Source organism: Orbicella faveolata, unplaced genomic scaffold (genome assembly GCF_042242905.1).
Source record: "Orbicella faveolata isolate gen_17 unplaced genomic scaffold, um_ofav_v1 contig_2, whole genome shotgun sequence".
Classification (NCBI taxonomy): Eukaryota; Metazoa; Cnidaria; class Anthozoa; order Scleractinia; family Merulinidae; genus Orbicella; species Orbicella faveolata.
Window position 1 is genome coordinate 9,935,852 of NW_028301547.1, and position 12,860 is coordinate 9,948,711.

Consider the following 12,860-nt stretch of genomic DNA (forward strand, 5'->3'; position numbering starts at 1 on the left):
AGGGCCTGGTAAGCCCCAGTATTTTGCTGAAAAATATGAAACAACGTCGAAAACTAATCGGAAAGGTATCGGAATTTTATCGGAAATCTCTACGTGGAGACTGGGTACTAGACGACCTCTGCAAGCGTTCAAAATGGCGGCGGTAAGTTCCCATGTGCAGTTGACAAATTTCCTCTTTGTTACGTGAGAAAGCCAACTTTTCCTTCGAGATTAGTAATTAATATAGTATTTTTAAACTTACTCAACTATCTGCAGTTCCAATTTCAAAACCTTGCTAATCAGAAAATACGTAAACTTGACGTCAAAGTTTTCAGTCGAGGAGCATGAGTATTTGATAAAAGTTACCTCAGACCTCGAACTCTATCTTTCTGTTCCGGATTTCAAATCACTTGTACGAACGACATTGTGTTTTTCAAACTTCACTTTATCTCGGTTCATAGATGTTGATATGCGTTAAATAGTTGTTGATCAACTGAAAGTGCACTTTCAACATGCTTCAGGAAATGTAGTTAGTTTACACCTTAGTCTGTACATGTACGTGTAAATGTAAGCTTATGGGGATTTGTTACTATAAAATATCCACAAAGGTCCATTTACTTACCTACCTCTGCAGGCTGCAGCACAGAAAGTTCAAGAAGTAAGAGACATCACAAGAATTGAAAGAATAGGTTGGTGATTAACTTACCCTCTGATTTTCTTGAAACGTATTTTTACTTAATTAAGTGTAATTATCCGCCTTCTTTGTAATTTAAATATTTTTAACCCTGTGTAGGATTAACTTTGTTTCAGTTCAAACTTCAATCATAGTTTACTCTGTTTCCAAGGATTGTGTAGTTCCAGAAAATATCCATACCTCCCCCATGGAAGGGATTTGTCCAAGACCCCCACCCACCCCTCTGGAAATTCCAATTAAACTTGATAGATTTCGTTAATTTTTTTGGTCTTAGAGAATCCCCCCACCCCCCAGGAAATTCCAATCCCTTCTGTGAGGGAAGTATGGATATTTTCTGGTACTGCACATTAAGAATTTCAAACTCGCAGGGTAAATTTGTAGCCACCATGTATACCCATAAGCTAGGGTCAGTGCGTTGTGTGCAAAAGTTCTTTGACATGAACATGTTATTTTTTTCACAAAAATTCCTTAAAATTTTGGCATATCAGTGTGGGCTGCACTTTGGCCACAGAAATAGAAATTATACATGTAAGATTCATTATCATTGTCATTAGAATATGTGTGAGATTCAGTTTTCATTATTATGAAACAAAAAAAGTATAGTCACAGGATGTCATTTTCCTTTTCTACTTTTCAAGTTCTGGGATTACATTTTACTATAAAAAGAAAATACATTGTTATTGATTTTTTTTGTGTGTAGGTGCTCATTCCCACATTCGTGGTCTTGGTTTAGATGATGCACTGGAAGCCAGACAGGTATGTCTGTACCTGAAGCTTAATTAAACTTGGAAATACAGAAACTGCTTTCAGGCCAGGCACATCTGTATCTTATCAATAATTGTTTTGTTTTGTTTTGTTTTGTTTTTTTAACCACCCATCTGCCAATTCACTGGTGAAACGCATTACTGAAGCCAAAATTTTGCAGTTAGCAAAGCAGGATCTTCGTCTACGTACTGCATAACAGGCTCATTTTCCTCGTGCTGTAGGTATTTCAGTTCAAGTATGTGTCACCAAAATTTAATGTGAATCATGGCTTGATCAGTCTCTCACCTGATATGCTACCAAAGACCATGTGTTGTGTAATTATAATCAATATTGGAACTTACAGCATTACACAACATACATGTATCGCATGATTTGATGCACAAATAATGATGTACAGTTGAGCATCAACTGACTGACACCTTTGATCAGCTGAAACTTCATTGTGGTCCCAGCAAATGGTGTATTTAACTTCCTGTAAGGTAAACGGACACCTTCTGGGATAGACACCAGAAGGTTGAGAAGGTAGAGGGAGGCCAAAGGTAACACAGAGAAGAACATTAGAGAAAGAACAGAACAATACAGGGTGGACGAGCTAAAGTGTGGCAAAAGGAGCCTCTCAGAACAGGGCGGGTTGGTCAGGGGGTATCAGGGCTCGAAATTGTGACCAATACAGTCTCATTTGCGACTTCAAATATTAAGTGCTGGTGTATTCAGAATCCTACATGATAACCAAATTGCGACGCGTGGAGTTTGCAAACTACATTGTCTTCTTCAGGGCTTGAAAATGCAACCAATACAGTCGCATTTGCGACGTAACTTTACTTATTTGCAACTAGAAAAATGAGAGTAGTCGCAAATTTGCAACTAGGTTTTGCCTTGACTGACATAAATTAAAAGGGCTAGCAGTAATCTCAAAGGAAAAAGAACATTACTTGTGGATGAAAGACACAATTTATTTGAATAGATATAATAAAACAAACCTACGATTCTTTGATCACCAACTGGATCGCCATGTTTGATTATTCTAAGGCACGCTTAAGTAAGTGACTCTCTCTCTCTCAAAACCTTCAAAATGGCTACCCCTGTTCGAAATAGCCCTATAATGCATTCAAAACCCTTGAGCATTGAGTTTCTCTTGTATGTCTATGGATTGTGTCTCTTCTATTTGATTTTGCAACTAAAACTTTACATTTAGCGACTATTTTTTACCATTTTTTAGTCACCAAATGACAACTTAAAGATTCTGTTAACTTTGAGCCCTGGGTATGGTGGCATCATGTATCTTCTGGAACAAAGATAGTTAAGCGTAAGTTAAGCTACCAGCAGACACCTCCTCCAAGCAGACACAGTCTCAGGTTGCAAGGGTTTGCATCCACACAAGGCTGACAACGTGACAAATAATATACAGCATAGATGGATCAGGAGTTCTTTTGTTACCTTCTTTGTAGGTTTCTCAGGGAATGGTTGGTCAAGTTGCTGCAAGAAGAGCTGCTGGTGTTATTTTGGAAATGATCAAGGTAATGTGCACATACATGTACAGGTAATGCTAGTTACTGTTTTTGTTTTTAATGCTGTACCTAAAATAGTAAATTGTATCCATAATTTTGTGAACAGTATTGACTTTATGTTCAAAGACTTAGACTGGGCATACTAATCCTTCTGTTACTTTCCTGTTGGACAGGGAAATTATTGTTTACACACTCTTAAAATCTTTCTGGAATGATGCATCCTTTCATCTTCAATTTGTTGAGCACTGTCTTGTAGAAATTGTCTTTGTTTGTGTGATGCAATTAATAATATTATTGATAATCTGAGTTAATTTGTTTCAAATCCAGGAGGGAAAGATCGCAGGTAGAGCCGTGTTGATTGCAGGACAGCCTGGTACTGGAAAAACAGCTATTGCTATGGGTAAAATCACACTGTCTGTGATATATAATAGTATAGCTTTTTTTTGAGAAAGTAAACTTAAATTTACAGTGTACAATATCTTCTACATGTAAGCCATTGCTACAATGTACATTTTATGCAGTATGTGTTATCCCATTGACTGTTTTTTGTGCTATAATTTAGTGAGCAGAATTAAGGGCAAAGGCACACCTAGGGCTAAAATTGCCAGTTAGGGTTAAAATTGGCAATTACTAGTGTTTTTAAAACACACTCATGCAGACAAGTTCAAGTTAAGCTCAGACACCCTGTATGTTTTGGACCAGACATTTACATGTAGATGGACACCTAGCTGTTCCCAAAAGCTCTGTGGCCCTGCACACATTAACCATTCTTAGCATGTACAATAATAATTATTCTGGACAAGGGTTATCATAACTCCATCAAAATCTGCAGTGATAGGATAATAAATCTGCTTACTGATTGAGTTAGATGAGGCAGGACAGGAGAACTTTTTATTTGGTTCTCAGCCATTTTGCAGGCTATACACAGGCTACAGCTATACACCATGTCCTTGAGCCAAACATTTTCCCTCATAATCCTCCCATGAAGTCAATAAGTTCAAATAACTTGAGCTTATTGACTACTATAAAATTTATTATAATAATATTATTTACATGTATGTGTTCCTTAATGTGTAGTGGTCCAATTAATGATAACATGTGTGCTACTCTCTAGGCATGGCTCAGTCTCTTGGCCCAGACACTCCATTTACGGCTATTGCTGGTAGTGAAATTTATTCATTGGAAATGGGAAAGACAGAAGCTCTCACACAAGCTTTCAGAAGGTCCATTGGTGTTCGCATAAAGTGGGTGACACATTGTCAAAATTATGTAGTATCATTTAATGTTGTTATGGAGTGTTCTTAAAATAGATATTATTGTATCCAAGACAGTGGTACGTGTACATGTGGTATATTACAGTTTATAATCCATCAAATGTTTTCCCTCACACGCAATTGGACTAAATGCATCACGTGACCAAATATTCCCCAGCTGAAACTGGGGAATATCCGAGAATATTCCCTAATTTTCAAAAGTGAGGGTGTTGCGAAAAATATTTGAAGGATAATAAACACAATAGCCTCCATTTTCCACAAAAAATATGCTCGAATATTTGTCCTTGGACATTATCTGTTCCTCAAAGCTCACAGTTTTCCTCAAGCTACATGTAAGTTCTCGGAAAACTGTTCACTTCTCAGAACAGATAATGTCCATGGACAACTATCCCAGCATATTTTTGTGCCAAATGGAGGCTATTGTTTATAATTATATCAGCATGCAAGAGAAGTCATGTCTGATAGCCCTTTTGCAGTCAGGTCAGTGGATTCTGTCCATCACTTTAAGAAATCCAAATTAGCGAAGTCAGTACTGTAAGATACAAATTCTGGGGGTTACTAATAATTATAAAGGTTAATGTTCAACCCTCAGCTTAAAAAATCTTAGATGTGCCAAAACTCAGGGGTTTCAGAAATAACTGGGCAGCAAGTAGATCTACCCGCTTGTAATGAGCAGACACAAATAACTAAGACCAGATAATTTTCTCACAGCTAAGGATTCTCTTCAAGAAATTTGGCAAAGTAAGTCTTATGTTATAGGTAAAGAAAAAGAAAGGTACACGAAAAAACTTGCTAGTGTTAACCCAGCCTTTTGGACCACGAAAGATGAAGGAAAGTGTAACAAAACGCGCGAGTAAAATCGCTTCAATACAAAGTGAAAAAATGTGCCAGGCACTTCAGCTGAAATCGAGGGGAAACTGGGACTAAGCATGAATAACAATGGCTGCCAAAATGCAATCTTTGTTAGCATACATGTATTTCGCTCCAGCGTCAAAACAAAAGAGGTCGAAGAAGAATGATTCTTTGCAAGGTTTGTTGAGTATATTGAAAGGTACACATTTCGGTGTTTAAACTCTAATATTATGCTTCTTTTTGTGGTGAAATACGTCTATCATGTATTGTTCATGCATTGATTTGAATACGAAGAATTAAAATACCACATGTTATAAGCCTTGTCTTTCTAACTGATTGACTTGTAGGAACAACAAAGCAACATAAAAAATAGGCCTCAAAACACAGGAAAATGCATCTGCGAGAGTCTAGAATTTCAAACTTTTCAGGGGGATCATGCCCCTTGAACCTGCTTTTCCAACCTACCCTCTTGAGCCAAAAATTACTGAAACCCCTATGAAACTAATATTTGAAAGGCTCAGTGGAAAAAGGGCGATAGCGATTTTTGGCTAAAACTCAACATTGCTATGTAAAACATTGTTTCGGCTCCAAGACAAGCATTGCAAAGAAAGCCACTACAAAATTCTGAGTTTTTTGCATATGTCATTTCTCAAAATGGAGCAAAAGCCAGCAAAAAAAATTACGGAACACTGGACAATGTTTAACACTGGTAAACAAACCTGTATGCAAAATTTGGATTTGTTTTGGCAATGTTCTGTTTTAGCCAAAAATCACTGCATTATGTGAGCCTTTAATTTCTTACAGATCATTGAGACAAATGTATCAAACTGATTTATTGTTCACAAGAGCAATATAAGATCTATATCATGATGTATTCACAAAATTTCTGACTGCCAGGACATTTTGACAGGGCTGTGGTATCCCAGTTTTTCATCTGGTGTTGCACATTGAAAGTGAATACATGACTGTACATGTATCAATTTTTGGCAGATTGGTTTTTTAAATTCTTATCTTTAAATCCTTTATTTTTAGAGAGGAAACTGAGATCATAGAAGGTGAAGTGGTTGAAATACAAATTGACCGACCTGCAAGTGGAACGGTGGGTTTTATTAACAAATAATACAAAAACATTTAGTCTTTATTAAGAATCGCTAACTGTTCCCAAATTCGCTATATTACAACTAGTACCTTTTTTGTATGCTTCAGTGGCATCTTGTTATTTTTTGTTCACCATGGTATCTTGGCGTGACTGTGTCTTGTCAAAATACAAACCATAGTTTCACCAAATTTGCCTGATGCATTGCCAAAGCTTCCTGAAAAGAAACATGTACATGTATGATTAGGTACATGTACAATGTACGTGTATAAAGATTCATATTTTTCTGAATATTTGAGATGTCCAGCATCTATTACAGAGCAGTGTACATGTGAATTTCAAACAATTAATCTGTGTTTTCGTCCACTGTGACAGTTCAAACTACCAAATTAAATGCTTACATTTTTTCCCATTTAGGGAGCCAAGGTTGGCAAACTTACATTGAAAACAACAGAGATGGAAACAGTTTACGACCTGGGGACAAAAATGATAGAATCACTTACAAAAGAAAAAGTCCAGGCAGGGTAAGAGTCAGTTTTATTGCAGTTAAGTTGTAGTTAGTGGAGGCGTGGTGGCCTCATGGTGTGAGCCCTGGCCAGGGACATTGTGTTGTGTTCTTGGGCAAGACACTTTACTCTTACGGTGCCTCTCTCTACCCAGGTGTATAAATGGGTACTGGCAAATTTAATGCTGGGGTAACCCTGCAATTGACCAGCGTCCCATCCAGGGGGGAGTAGAAATACTCCTAGTTGCTTCATGCTACAGAAACCAGGATAAGCCCCGGCCTGATGGGCCACTTCACTTGTATGCAGACTTTAACTTTACCAAAGTAGTAGTAATGTTAATAGCAGTTGCTGATCAAAAATATATCTACTAGGCAAGTGTTCTCAGATAATAGCAGTGACAATATGAATTTAGCAAAGAACACAACACTTTTGAGTTTGACAAACATGTTTCAGCAGATCCATTTGCCATCTTCATTGTGAATCGAACTTAGTGTTCAGGAGAATAGTGAAGAAAAATTCTGAAACCAAGTTCGATTTGCACTGAAGATGGCAGACATATCTGCCGAAACATGTTTGTCAAACTCAAGAGTGACATGTTCTTTGTTAAAATCAAAATCTAATGAATTTGACAGTAAAGCTGAGTCATTACCAGTTACTGTTGATAGTGGCAAAGAAAGAGAAGAAATTAATAACTAGTTTAACATTGATAGTTTCCTGTGTTTCTAGGGACATTATAACCATAGACAAAGCAACAGGGAAAGTCTCCAAACTTGGTCGTTCATTTAACAGAGCTCGAGATTATGATGCCATGGGGCCACAGGTACTGAGCTTTCTTCATTAGATATGTTGAACATGTACTTCTAGATTTCCACATTAGAGAGTGGAGGCAAAACACAATACAGCTGTCAAATTGTACAAGAAGAGCTTCCTTTAGGAAACCTCAGTATGATGTATATCCTTAGAGCAGAACCAGTGTGACAGCTCCTACAGTTTGTACAAAATTAATGGCCATGGGCACAGGGTTGTTTTGTAGTATGGAGACAAAACCCAAATTACATTTAACAAAATTGGGCAAGAAGAGCATCTTTTACGAAATCTTGGGTTTGCAGTCACTCCTTTAAGTAGAGGCTGTGTGTTAGCTCTTACTAAACTGATGGACATAGGTACGGCATTGTCAAAAAAGGTGACTCAATAAAAATCACCATTGTTTGTATGATCTCACCTGGCTTCTCTGCTAGCTACATCTGTATTACTCTTATCTTAAGAACATTGTGGCAAAATCGGCCACCTATCCAACACAATAAAGTAACCTGTGAACACACATGGATTTCCAGCCTTTTTTTTTTCACTGATAGTGAGAGACAGAAGCCAGAAAGCTGTCTGTATTAGCAGATTAAAGTGGCCTTCCTCAGAACTTTGTGGCAATCCCTTGCGACTTGCGACCTTTCTTGAGTCTGTTGTTTATTTACAGTCCAATCCATAACAAGCCTCCCATAAGCGGAAACTAGTAGTCACCAAAATGTGAATGGTTTTATTGACATGTGCCTCTAAAAAATGGATGCCTTCTTAAAACAGATCCAGAAGTACCTATATTTTAGCTATTAAAGGTTTGACTGAACTACGCAATATGTGTTGTTAGGAACATGATGCTAACTATTTCTGTTTCAGACCAAGTTTGTCCAGTGTCCTGAGGGTGAGATACAAAAGAGAAAAGAAGTTGTTCATACTGTCACTCTCCATGAAATTGATGTCATCAATAGCAGAACACAGGGATTCCTGGCTCTGTTCTCAGGTAGGGACAGTAAATTGTGTTTTGTATGGGTAATGTCGTTGCTGTTTTCATTTCCACTTACATGTATGTCTGCATCAGTAAAAGGTTTTTTTTTATCATTATTACATGTATTTGTTTTGTGTGGTCTTATTTTTACTTGTGGTGGAGGTAAGGAGGGGAGGGAAAAAACAAAGCATAGAAGTAACCAGTGACATACCAGCATGTTTTTTTTTTTTCTGGAGGAATAGTAAAACCCTACTTGAGAGTCAGTTCCTGCAGTCTCACATATTTACTTGTATATTTTGTGTTCTTATGTCATTCAGCTTATTTAGTTTAACACTGTTTGTAATCCCCTTCAGGTGACACTGGTGAGATCAAAGGAGAAGTTCGAGAACAGATCAATGCCAAAGTAGCAGAATGGAGGGAAGAAGGAAAAGCTGATATTGTTCCAGGGGTAAGGAATGTGATTGTTCTTTATCTCACTCTTTGTGTGATCAACAAGTGAATAACATTGTAAAAACCTGTACGCTCAAGACGTCAGCTTTGCCTGTAACGGCGGTTAATTTACCAAGTTGCTAAATAGCTACATGTATCTGTGCATGTAGCTCTATCTAATTACTCGTCACAGAGGTACATGTACGTGCATTTGGCATTTGACATTGTTGTAATGCTTTGACCCTGTAGGTTCTGTTTATTGATGAAGTTCACATGCTTGATATCGAGTGCTTCTCCTTTCTAAACCGTGCGCTGGAAAACGACATGGCTCCAGTTCTCATAATGGCAACAAATAGAGGAATCACAAAGTAAGACAATTAGAAACTACGCCTTGTTTTAACCATCAGTAAGCAATAGTTGTTATACCACATAAAATGTACCACAAAGAGACTGGGCATGGGTGGGTTCAGTATAGGAGAACCGTGCATGTGTTGCTATACCCAGATCGCCTCAGTTTCCCACTGGTGAGAAGATCTGAGTATGAGGATAATCGCGCACGAATGTGGCTGCTTTGTGTGGTTTAAGCGGTTTTCATTCGAGTCTTGAATAGCAATTGGTTTCTTACTTACTACGTTGCACAATTGGCTTCAAGAAAACTTGTGACAATTTTTCATCAAATGAGAAGTACAACCAAAACCAGTTGTGACTCGTTAGCACAAATTTTCCCGCGCTTTGCGTCACCTACATGTACATGCAGTTACTTCAAGTTTTGATTGGTTCACTGCATTGTCTGTGTCCTTTGCGACTGGCTAGAATGATTATTGTGGTTTTGATTTTACGACACTCGCTTGAAAACCGCTCTTGTGGTTTTGCTCAAAAAATGATGACTCGGAAATAACTTTACGAATAACAGTACTTTTCTGCGAATGTTTTTACCATCAGTAAACTGTGGCTAGATTTCAATTTTACCACAGTTGGGCAAAAAGAATAGGGAAGCAGGGAAGGCGCAGTGGTGAGAACGTTCGCCTCCCACCAGTGTGGCGCGGGCTCGATTCCTGCCCGGTGCCATGTGTTGGTTGAATTTGTTGTTGGTTGTCGTCTTGCGTCGAGGGTTTTTCTCCGGGTTCTCCGGTTTTCCTCCCTCCACAAAAACCAACATCTCCAAATTCCAATTTGAGCAGCATAGGGGACCTACATATGTGGCTGCCTCTCTAAATATTGTAATGATTTGTTTGATGTGTCACAATTGTGTGTACCTGTTTTTTTTAGAATTCGTGGAACAAATTATAAGAGTCCTCATGGCATTCCACTTGATCTACTGGACCGACTATTGATCATCTCTACATCGCCTTACCAAGAAAAGGATCTGCGGCAAATTCTCTCTATACGGTAAAGTGAAACTACAACTGTATACTGTTTAACTACTGTATAACTGTGTACATTATAGGAGGAGGTATGTTTTTGTTTGTTTACACGATATGTGATACTAATATTGTGTGAACGAACCCAAACTCCAGGTCAACAATAGGGAGTTTACGAAACCACGACGGCAACGGCAACGGGAACGTCACTGAACAAAAGAATTAATGAGCAGTACAATAGCTGTGCACGTGCGTTATAATTCTTGGTATGTTTCTTTGCCGTCCTCTGCAAAACAACAACGTGAAATGACCAAATTTTGCGTTGTCTGGAGAACGTGAACCACGACGGCTAATTTTTTAAATTTTTATGTCAAATTTATCGCTGTGTTCCGGAATTAGTTTTGCGATAGTTTTGATAGTGAGAAACAAAGTAAATGACTCAAGAGTGTCGCGAGATTCGTTGGTAAAATATAAATCATTTTTTAATCGACATTGTCCTCGGCGTCGGCGTCGTGGTTTCGTAAACTCCCTAATGTTAAAGCAAGACTCCACTGTCGAAACAGATTGCCTTTTAATTGATACAATAGTATCGCCAAGGCTTATAAACTGAAAAAGTGTTAAAGGAGCTCAGTCACGGTATTTTGGCCACGTACAAAATTACCTTTTCTTTGAAGGAAACCTGGAAATAGTAGTTAACTAAGATGGAAAAACATCAGAGATAATAATAAACCTTAAAGAAACAAGGATGGTTAAGGATGGAGAAGATTAACACGGATTACAATGGACAAACTTGAAAAAATTAGGCTAAGCTTTTCAAGGTACGCAAACCTTGACGTAGCTTCTTTAAATGCAAAGGAAAATTTAAAACCCATTCTGCTTTTCCCATTTATTAATATCATTTTCAATTTAAACTGCAGTTCCTCTCTATTCCAACATGATATGTCAAATGCCTTCCGTTAAAATTATAACCCGTCTGCAGCTTTACTGTTCATTGAGGTCGATTTGAATATTTGTTGCCTCGCGAGAAAAAGAGTGTTGCTATGTTATAGTCAGTGTTAAGTGACAGTGAAGTCACTTGTAAGTCACGAGTAACGCCTCGTGAATGTTAGAAGATTATTTTTGTAACTATGAAAAAAGTGTTGAAGGTCAGTCACCTGGCTACGACTCCAGAATGTTATTGTTATATTGATTTTTGTAACTCACAAATTTATGATCCCGAAAACGTTATTGCGTTGCAGATGCGAAGAGGAGGATGTGGAGATGTCAGAGGATGCTATATTCTTACTGACCAAAATTGCTCAGGAAACATCTCTAAGATACTCCATTCAGCTTATTACAGCCTCTAGTCTCGTGTGCCGGAAGAGAAAGGTACAGTGTGAATTATGCTCGGCTATTTGCCAAGTTAAGCTGCGAGTTAAGCGAGTTAAGATGAAACGATTTGAACAAGATATAAGGTGTCTCTGTGTTGAGTTTGTTGATTTGAATGGATATTACATGTTACAAAAATTCAACCTAATACGGCGATCAAGGGAGAGTATTAAAAGTCAATATGAAAAACTTGCGCATGCTATAATGTTTGTTTTATTTTGTTTTACTGGAATATTTTATGTTCCAATTTACTTTGATGAGGTTGTAGCGTGTGCTCACCAGCTCCTTTACTAAGAAAGACTGATCTATCCCGGGAGGGGGTGGGGGTGAGTGGTTCGCCTCCGAAAATTTAGACAATTGACCAACGTGTTTTTATTTTCCTTAGGGAACTGAAGTGGATGTTAATGACATCAAGCGAGTGTATTCACTATTCCTGGACGAAGCTCGCTCCAGCCAGTTTCTTAAAGAATACCAAACAGAATTCATGTTCCACGAAGACGAATCACCCGAGCCCTCGTCTGAAGCCATGGAGACTGAGGCCGGGAATGATTGATGAATTTCCCATCCCAGTGTACATTGCGTGTTCTGTGTTGTTCTTAGATCTCTCCATAACTTGCGCGGCCCTTGCGAACATTTGCAATCAAACTGAGAACCATTTTAGCCTGTTACTTGTAACTCTGAATAGTCTTTCAGTGAAGTAAATGGAGCTTTCAAGAGTGAAGGTGCATAAACACGAAACTATGTTTTAAGGGGAAAAAACAACATGAGCGCACACAAGAAAAGTAGCAGGGACCTGTTGCAGCGACAAATCCCCTCGTGTGTGCTGACGTACGGAGATGTCGCTGTAATGTGTGTAGAAGTGGTGATTTTGACCTTGCTACATGTCGCTGGAACATGTCCTTTCATGTGTCTACATCTTAACTGAATTTTATTAACGAAGAACGCGACGGCCAGATGAATTGTAAAAGCACTTGGCTGTTTTGGTTTAGAGGTTCTAAGCGTCACAACGTTGGCTGTTTGCTCTGTGGAAATCACAAAACACTAGTAGTATTATCTTAACTATATCTATGTGATATTGTTTGTAGTCTGTTTGTAACAAAGAGTGCATTTCACATAACGTTAGTGTCACGTTGGTTTTATCTCAGCTCGATCTGCCCTAGCCTCAATCATAGCTCCACTACCCCTGACAGGTCGATCACTGGCCCTTGACTGAAACCCTGCTGGTCAGTCAAGTGATTGCTTCCTTTTCCA

General features: G+C 38.3%; 1 protein-coding gene across 1 annotated transcript; it reads left to right on the forward strand.

Annotated features, from left to right (window-relative positions):
• The first annotated feature begins 82 nt into the window (after nt 1-82).
• LOC110051258 (ruvB-like 2) lies at nt 83-12,726 on the forward strand. The gene is made up of 15 exons (XM_020757283.2): nt 83-142; nt 614-668; nt 1,374-1,429; nt 2,887-2,955; nt 3,274-3,346; nt 4,061-4,190; nt 6,105-6,171; nt 6,586-6,692; nt 7,401-7,494; nt 8,343-8,466; nt 8,805-8,899; nt 9,130-9,248; nt 10,150-10,269; nt 11,480-11,609; nt 11,995-12,726. The coding sequence occupies exons 1-15, from the start codon at nt 134-136 to the stop codon at nt 12,160-12,162; spliced, it is 1,416 nt and encodes a 471-aa protein (XP_020612942.1). The 5' UTR covers nt 83-133; the 3' UTR covers nt 12,163-12,726.
• The last annotated feature ends 134 nt before the right edge of the window (nt 12,727-12,860 follow it).